The sequence below is a fragment of the Carassius gibelio genome, chromosome B23, assembly GCF_023724105.1.
Source record: "Carassius gibelio isolate Cgi1373 ecotype wild population from Czech Republic chromosome B23, carGib1.2-hapl.c, whole genome shotgun sequence".
NCBI classification, from domain to species: domain Eukaryota; kingdom Metazoa; phylum Chordata; class Actinopteri; order Cypriniformes; family Cyprinidae; genus Carassius; species Carassius gibelio.
In genome coordinates this window covers 9,094,227-9,102,888 of record NC_068418.1, presented here as the reverse complement: position 1 = coordinate 9,102,888, position 8,662 = coordinate 9,094,227, and the positions used below count along the sequence as shown (strand labels likewise).

Below are 8,662 nucleotides of genomic sequence, written 5' to 3'. Positions count from 1 at the left end.
TTACTTTAACTACAGGCTTCATTGAAGGCATTTGGCAACACTTGTATTGCACTCAAAGCAGCAGCAGATAAGTGAGAACTTGCATGGCCTGAGTTTAAAGAGAGATGTGCAATATATTCATCTCCGGATTGAATTAAGTCTGTCCTTTTCACTGGAAGGTCAAGATATGACATTATGACAGGACACATTTTAAAGTCACGAAGAGGCAATAATTGAAGTTTCACCATAACAATCAAAACAGAAGAATCAAAAATCTCCAACAGTCCAGTTTGTTTTACAGAATGTATTTCAATAAGGATCAAGCTGTAAAGGCATGAGCTATACATGCAGCTGTGCAACGAGTGTGGAAATTATTCAGTACCTTTTAGCGTATAGTAGACTTTTTAGAGGAATTTCTTTACAATGTTTTACATTTACACATTTGGCATGTTTTAATCCAAAGCGACTTCAACTGTATTCAACACAGTTTTATCAGTATTTGCTTTCCTGTATATCTGTATACACCTTGCTACGTGTTCTGTGCTAGGCGAAACGAGACTCGTCATTTGCACTTATATTGTTGCTCTCTTGTTGGTTTTGACTGCTTTTATTGCCCTCATTTGTAAGTCACTTAGCATAAAAGCGTCTGCTAAATGTTAACAGTAGGCCTATATTTCTATAACGTTTTTCTGCCCAAAGCACTGAACAATACCACTTTAATTGTGTTTATCTGCTTATAAATTAATTCTATTTAGACGTATAGGTTACTTATACAAGCATGGGGTCAGACAAACCTCCCATAATTTAGCCTACATCCAGCGTGAAACTAACGTTTTCTACTCGTCTTTGAGACATCTGATTGTAATCTCCTCCCTCATGTAAGATCTCCAGCACTACAGGTAACAGCAGCAGTATAATTCACTCTCCTTGACATGTTGCAATATCTTTACACAGTGAGACGCGCGTCGGGACAACTTCTTGTCGCCGCAGGTGCATTTCTGAAAGCGCGCATCCATGAAGCGCTTAAAGCAGCCTGCACCCATCATTACAGTTCAAAGACAAGCATCTGCGGAGGTAACCCACCGGCCCTGCCGTCCTCAGTCGCCTGCGTCCTCACACCTCCCTCTCTCCGCTCAGTTAGCGGAGTTTATGCGGCTCCGCTTCGCTCCTCCTCCAGTTTGCCATCTGGACTCAGAGCTGTGCGTCTCCAGGTTGAGCGTCTCCAGGATTGGTTTAAAACTATCGCAGCAGCAGGTTACAAGAGCGTTAATGAATCCAAGAGCGTTCTCAAGTGGGCGAAATGTTGGAACACAATAATTAATTAACCCAACATTAACGTTTTAGTCATTATCTATCTGGAATCGCTCATTTATATTAGTGTCAAACTCTGCGCGACAGTTAATCATGGTTTCGTTGCTGGATTTAAGCGCTCTTGCTCTGTCGCTCGTTTGGGGATATTGCGTCCTGGCGGACACGGTCTTTACAAACTTTACTCTGGACAACGAGGTCCACTCTAGTTTCATCCACCGGCGCTTGAAGAGCCAGGAGCGCCGGGAGATGCAGCGGGAGATCCTGTCTATCCTCGGGTTACCGCACCGGCCACGGCCGCACCTCCACGGCAAGCACAACGCCGCGCCGATGTTCATGCTGGATCTGTACAATGCCATGTCCACCGAGGGAGACGAGGAGGGCTTCTCGTACCCCTACAAGCCCGTTTTCACCACTCAGGGACCGCCGATCGCGACCCTTCAGGACAACAACTTTCTGAACGACGCGGACATGGTCATGAGTTTTGTTAATCTAGGTAAGATGCTCTGACAGTTCTGGGATGGCAAATGTCATCATTTAACCTGCCAAGTGAAACTGCACCCACCTATGATGCTTACATTTAAACCAGTGCAAATTATCTACATAAAAGCTCTTATTTGGTCATGTTGTGTACTAAAATGGAGTTAATAGGTAAACGAAGCACTATAGAAAATTTGGACATTTGGAATTTTGACAAAAGTGTCCATTTAATTAATTTTATTACAAGGCGCTCTGGGATAGCCTACTTGATTCTGATTGGTCAACTCGTCAGTTAAAAATCTTTGTTTATAAACCGGATAGTTCTGGTCTGTGCCACTGATTGGTCAACTACGCCATCCAGCCTGTTATTATCTACAATATGCACTTCTTGTAAAGTGTCAAAATCTAATTATGAGATAGCAAGCATCAAAGTTTAATTTGAACCATTCATTTCACTATGATCAACATTTTTGTTGAAACAGCCTTGAGGCAAAACACCTGTTCACCAATCACAGCATTATATTCTACTTTATTGAGGCCCTTTCATGAATTTGCTTAATAAAAGTGAAAAGTGAACATTCTAAAAACAATTCGTGCCCTCAGTATTTTCAATATGCCGTAAACGTTTGATAAAGTCAATGAGACCATGCTATGGTTATGATGGAAAATCACATCCTTGGGGTTTTATTCCCATTGTACCCTATCATTGAGAACATTATGTGGGTTAAAACTTAGAAAACAACATATTTTGGGTCAAATTTGATTGACAGCTTTACAAGAAACCATTTTAAGCTGCATACCATGCATAACGCTCTGCTTTTTAGTGTTTGTTTAGATGTTCTTGACAATGTCACAAAGTCTGGTTTCCAAAATGTGGTTTATTTTGGAAGACAAAGAGCGGCTAATGAAATTGCAGCGTATGAATGTGAAACATCATGATGGGGATTGCATCTCTATTCTATCTGATAGTCAGTTCAAATAAAAGTCAAAAATCAGATGGATCCTCTGCCTCTTCATGTTTTGGCATCGACAGGAAAGACCTGCCACAGAAATAAGATAATAACAGGGCTGAGTGAATAATTACTGGCCTAAGAATGGGGATTTTCCCCCCCCGAGAGTCTTAGATGTTTTATTTGTTCCTGGGCCAAATAGCAGACATAGTTCAATCCTGCATTGTTTGTTTGATTTTATTAGGCCACTTATCTGTGCAAAGTCTTAACCTTGGCGTGATTTCCAAACTCTTAATGCTGGTGAATGCAAACCTATATTTGCATTGTGTGTTTTGGGCAGTGATAATAAAGCGGTGTTGCATTCCCAAGCGTCTGCTGTCTCAGCGCCAGCTGTGTCCCCCGCTTAATGTTCAGGTGTTCAGAGTTGGCCGTCTGGGAGCTCAACAGTCTCTTTATCTTCCTTTTTTTTCTCTGCAGTAATGATATCAGCTGACAGAGGCACAAGTGTTTTGCTAAGTGCAAAGTACGTCTCATGACTCGTTGAGAAAGCCTATGGGGCCACTCAAGTATATTCTTGCATTCAAAAGCAACAATGGAATAGCCCTTAACTATGGAAACCATAGTTTTAGCCAATAACATTTATTGTTGCTACTGTAAAACCATGACACATAATATATACATGTCAGTTTGATTAATGCCTTTTGTTCAGCACCGTGGTAGCTACAGTTCACTATTTTATTATAAAAACAATAACTGTAATAACTTTGGTATTTTGGCAACACATCGTTCAGTATGAACTTTCCCACCATTCAAGCAGCTTTTAGTCATCCACCTTTAATGTATAATCTTTGACACCGCCTAACTTTGCCTGCCTTAATGTTTCATAAGTACCTGACTTGTCTTATCAGCAGGCCTGTTAGTTTCCTCATTAAAGCGTCATCATCTGCACGCAAGCACAACACTGCCATGCAAAGTGTGATTTATTGTCCGATAAGAGCAATTATGTTGTAAAGGGTGTGATTTGTATCACTTTTTATTGGTAAGATGACGATCTGAATTCTTTTGAAGCTATAAATCCTTTATGACATCTCAAACAAGGCTTCTTCTGTGGATGCAAAAGAAGATATTTGGGCTGATTTAAAGGTTTGGAATGATATGACAGAATACTGAATACCTTTAAATACTGATCAAGAATTAAAAACATATTGTGTTTATTATAATGAAAAGAAATGATTAATCTGAGAAAGGCTAATGTGTGTGTAAGTAAGTGTATGACTTTAGGGAGGGAGGTGACGGTGTTTCTTATTCTGAAATGTGTAATTATCCAGAGGACTGCTGTATTGTGCCTATTTTGGACAAGCACTGACACAGATGGATTTGACCACAGAGGCTCGCAGAATCAAGGGCCTCTCTCTCTTTTTGCTTCACTTTCGCACTTCCCGCCAGCTTTAAATAAAAGAACCTGCTGTAGCCACTCCATTCAACCAAACTGGAATGCCACAGCACACCGTTTATATTAAACACAGTGTCAACAGAGACTTTGCTCTTTTGCATTTTGCAGGAAGAATGTGCAGATATATCTCAATAAATTAGAATGTTGTGGAAATTTATGTCAGTTATTCAACTCAAAGTGGCTTACATTTAACAAAAACCCAACAATTCACTGTCTCAACAAATTAGAATATGGTGACATACCAATGAGCTAATCAACTCAAAACACCTGCAAAGATTCCCTGAGCCTTCAAAATCGTCTCTCAGTTTGGTTCACTAGGCTACACAATCATGGGGAAGACTGCTGATCTGACAGTTGTCCAGAAGACAATCATTGACACCCTTCACAAGGAGGGTAAGCCACAAATATTCATTGCCAAAGAAGCTGGCTATTCACAGAGTGCTGTATCCAAGCATGTTAACAGAAAGTTGAGTGGAAGGAAAATGTGTGGAAAAAAAGATGCACAACCAACCGAGAAAACCTCAGCTTTATGAGGATTGTCAAGCAAAATAGATTTAAGAATTTGAGTGAACTTCAAAAGAAATGGACTGAGGCTGGGGTCAAGGAATGCAGACGTGTAAAGGAATCTGGCTCCAGTTGTTGTATTCCTTTTGTTAAGCCACTCCTGAACCACAGAGAATATTAGAGGCGTCTTACCTGGGCTAAGAAGAAGAACTGGATTGTAGACATTGGTCCTAAGTCCTCATTTTAGATGAGAGCAAGTTTTGTGTTTCATTTGGAAACCAAGGTCCTAGAGTGGTAGAAGTGTGGAGGGTGGAGAAGCTCATAGCCCAAATTGCTTGAAGTCCAGTGTTAAGTTTCCACAGTCTGTGATGATATGGTGTGCAATGCTGGTGTTGGTCCATTGTGATTTTTGAAAACCAAAGTCACTGCACCTGTTTACCAAGAAATTTTGGAGCACTTCAATGATTCCTTCTGCTGACCAGCTTTTTGAAGATGCAGATTTCATTTTCCAGCAGGATTTGGCACCTGCCCACACTGCCAAAAGACCCAAAAGTTGGTTAAATGACCATTGTGTTGGTGTGCCTGACTGGCCAGCAAACTCACCAGAACTGAACCCCATAGATTCTCTATTGTCAAGAGGAAAATGAGAAACAAGAGACCAAATAATGCAAATGAGCTGTAGGCCACTGTCAAAGAAACCTGGGCTTCCAGACCACCTCAGCAGTGCCACAAACTGATCACCTTCATGCCACGCCGAATTGAGGCAGTAATTAAAGCAAAAGGAGCCCCAACCAAGTATTGAGTACATGTACAGTAAATTAACATACTTTCCAGAAGACCAACAATTCACAAACATTTTTTTATTGTTCTTATGAAGTATTCTAATTTGTTGAGATTTTTTTTTTTTTTTATGTGAGCCAAAATCATCACAATTAAAAAAACCAAACACTTAAACTACTTCAGTCTGTGTGCATTGAATTTATTTATTACAATTTGAGTTGAATTACTGAAATAAATGAACTTTTCCACAACATTCTAATTTATTGAGATGCACCTGTATATATTTGCTTAATTTTCCCCGTGGTGGTTACGTAGTTGCTATATTGCATTAGGCCCAGAGCACACTGCCTGGATGCCATACGATACAATGGTTTTGCTTTCTTCACTGAATCTGCGATTCATAAACCTGACAGTTAATCATAACAAAGATGTTTTACATAAGCAAAATAAACACAAGGAAAACAAAAAGAGTTCACACAGAAACCACATGTGATCCAGTAACATCTAAAGAGTTTTTAATGTTTACTGGAATATAATTTTCCCCAAATCATGAAATGGCCAATTATGTTACCAATGGTTTTAAGAAGAAATGTATAATTTAAGCTGTTTTTTTTTGTTGTTTTTTTACATGTAGAGATCCATTCAGTGAAGAAAAGCTCCTGCATTCTGTTACAGATTTCAAAGTTTAATTTTGATAAACCAATGTTTCAATCAAAAATCCTTCTTCCTAGACCTTTTTATCTAAATAAAAAAATCTCACATGTGAATTGTACACCCTATTATGTAAATTGTATAATTGTATGTGAACAGTGTATGGTGTTCTGTGTCAGCTGCGTCGCGCCGGATCTGTTTCCTATGATGTTGTGATTTAATCTAAATGAAATTATACTCTCTAAAATGGTGATATTGTGACATTGAGGAGACGGATTGTTGAATAAAGTCATTATTTTTTCCCCCCTTTTGCACACAAAAAGTTTTTTGTAGCTTCGTGAAATAAAAGTTGTACCCCTGATGTCCTCTGGGCCGTGAACGTGGTAGTACCCTTGCTGTCTATGTCTGAATAGACATTTTAAAAGAGATGTAGCCTACTACTTTTAACTGCTTCTTTTCAAAACCAGGTCTTACTGTCTTCTTACCTACATATACTATCTGAAGCTTTTTCAACTTTTCAAACACATGCAACATTTTCAGATGAAGCGACTCAAGTGTTTCTCATAAATGATGAAAAGAAAGTGTACTTCTTGTGCCCTCCATCTTGATGACTTGTACTCGTTCCTCCTGAATGAAGCTGGGTGGCATTCGCTGCTTCTAAAATATTATGCCAACACTTGTGGATCTGATTTCGCAGATACTCGTCTAAAGCACAGTGGGGAGGTCCGCTGAACGACAGGCTCTAAAGAAGCTTTGTTTGGCATGGATGGACCCTCTTCATTCCTACAAATGTTTCGCGAGGCTGGGGCACAATTTACGACGGACAGATCTCGCTGATCCAAGAGAATGAATCTTTCCGTCTGTCAGATGAAGTGCGTTTCAATTCCAGCACAGGTGTGACTCACTAAAACAGTTTGTAGTAGAACTGGAGGCAATATCTTTGTACTTGAGTTCAGAGTTTAATAGAGCCAGCTGTTTCGGAGTTTTGTTATGTGTAGGATATAGTTTTGATGACATTCAATGGGTGTTTTTATGTAATTCATTGTAATATTGAGTTGATATCCAAGTTCTAGTTGTTTTTCAGATGTGTCATGTCATTCTGCCCCTAAAAGTGTCTTATTTTATTAGGTTTAATGATAACAGAGATCTGTTAGTTTGGCCGTGTGTAGAGTAAGTGGGTGGGGCACTGGGACATTTTGTCTCTGAGTCACCTTAGTAAAAAGCCCAGCTGTGTAAATGGCTTACGGCATGTATGTAAAATGTAAATGCAACACGCCGCACGCAACACGAGTCAGCACTGCGGAGGGCGTGTGAAAGCTCCAGGGATCTAGAACATGCTTTTCAGTGTGTGAAATGCAGATATTGGCAAGATACTACTCAAATAAAACCACATGGAGGAATACTAATCAGTGTTGATTTCTAGCTGAATGTTTAGGCTGTTGTTTACCATGTAATTAAAGTGGAAGTGACTATCAAGTACCTTAAAGGACAAAATCTTTTCAGACACTTAATTGCATGTTAATGCATGTTAAATGGAATTAAATTGAAATGTAGATTACATTTCTATGAAAATATAAATAGTTTTGCATTTAAGTTTGGCCAACTTAAAGGGACAGTTCACCTAAAATGTGAAATTTTTTCCTTATTTAATCAGGCTCAAGTGTTTTTGCTAGTTTCAGCCCGATGCAGTCCTCATTTTCCCGTCTTGCGCTGCATTGTTTAAATAGCATATGCATTTGCGCCCATGGTCATGCTGGTCTAAAAACGAAGTGTGTTCAGGCGCATTGTTGATGTGTTACTATTTTGAGGAACTGAAAATAGACTGCGCCATAGACCAAATCAAACCTGGTCTAAAGTATGGCACAATATTTTTTTCTTTGTTATTTAAAGAGTGAGTTAGTAATATGTGCCTATAGGCGGGTGCACAACACACGTACACTTTGCTTATTACACAAACAGGGATGCACAGAAACACAAACATTTTTAAAAATGGGTTTTCTTAAAAAAATTACAGTCCGCCATGTAAATAGTGAACCCACCATGGCGCGAGCGAAACAGTTTTTTAAAGGGGATGTGAGATGAAATTTTGATTGGTTTATTGCATGCTATGCCCAAAAAAAAAAAAAAAGGTTAAGACATGATATGAGTGCACCTGCGCCATGCACTTTTGACCATGCACGATCTTTAAAATAAGGCCCATTAAGTCAATATTTGACGTCAACTTTTACATTTTAAAAGTGTACTTAAGTGTGTTAAGAAACAGTCATTAAAGTAAAATCTGTTTGAGTACATTAAGTGGCATTTTATTTGATTAATGTTATAGATATAACAGGGTCTTTAATTGAGTCAGACCACTTTGGGGTTCCTTCCTTAAGAAGTTAAAGTTACATATTTAGGCGAAATGTCCCCATTGTAGCGTGTCAGGACACATACAAACACGTCCAAAGAGTGAACTATAAGTCAGCACCATTCTTCCAGCAGGAATTAGTCCTGATGATCTAACTGGATCTCGTCTATTACGAATGAAACCTCTCTCTATAAGTGCTCAGACCACCAG

At 39.2% G+C, this 8,662-nt stretch overlaps 1 protein-coding gene across 1 annotated transcript in view; it reads left to right on the top strand.

The window, feature by feature from the left end:
* Positions 1–1,070: 1,070 nt before the first annotated feature.
* bmp7b (bone morphogenetic protein 7b) overlaps positions 1,071–8,662 on the top strand; it is a 51,759-nt gene continuing 44,167 nt past the window's right edge. The window contains exon 1 of the mRNA XM_052594330.1: positions 1,071–1,783. Coding sequence (XP_052450290.1) covers positions 1,384–1,783 — 400 coding nt within the window. The 5' untranslated portion in view covers positions 1,071–1,383. The remainder of the gene's footprint in view (positions 1,784–8,662) is intronic.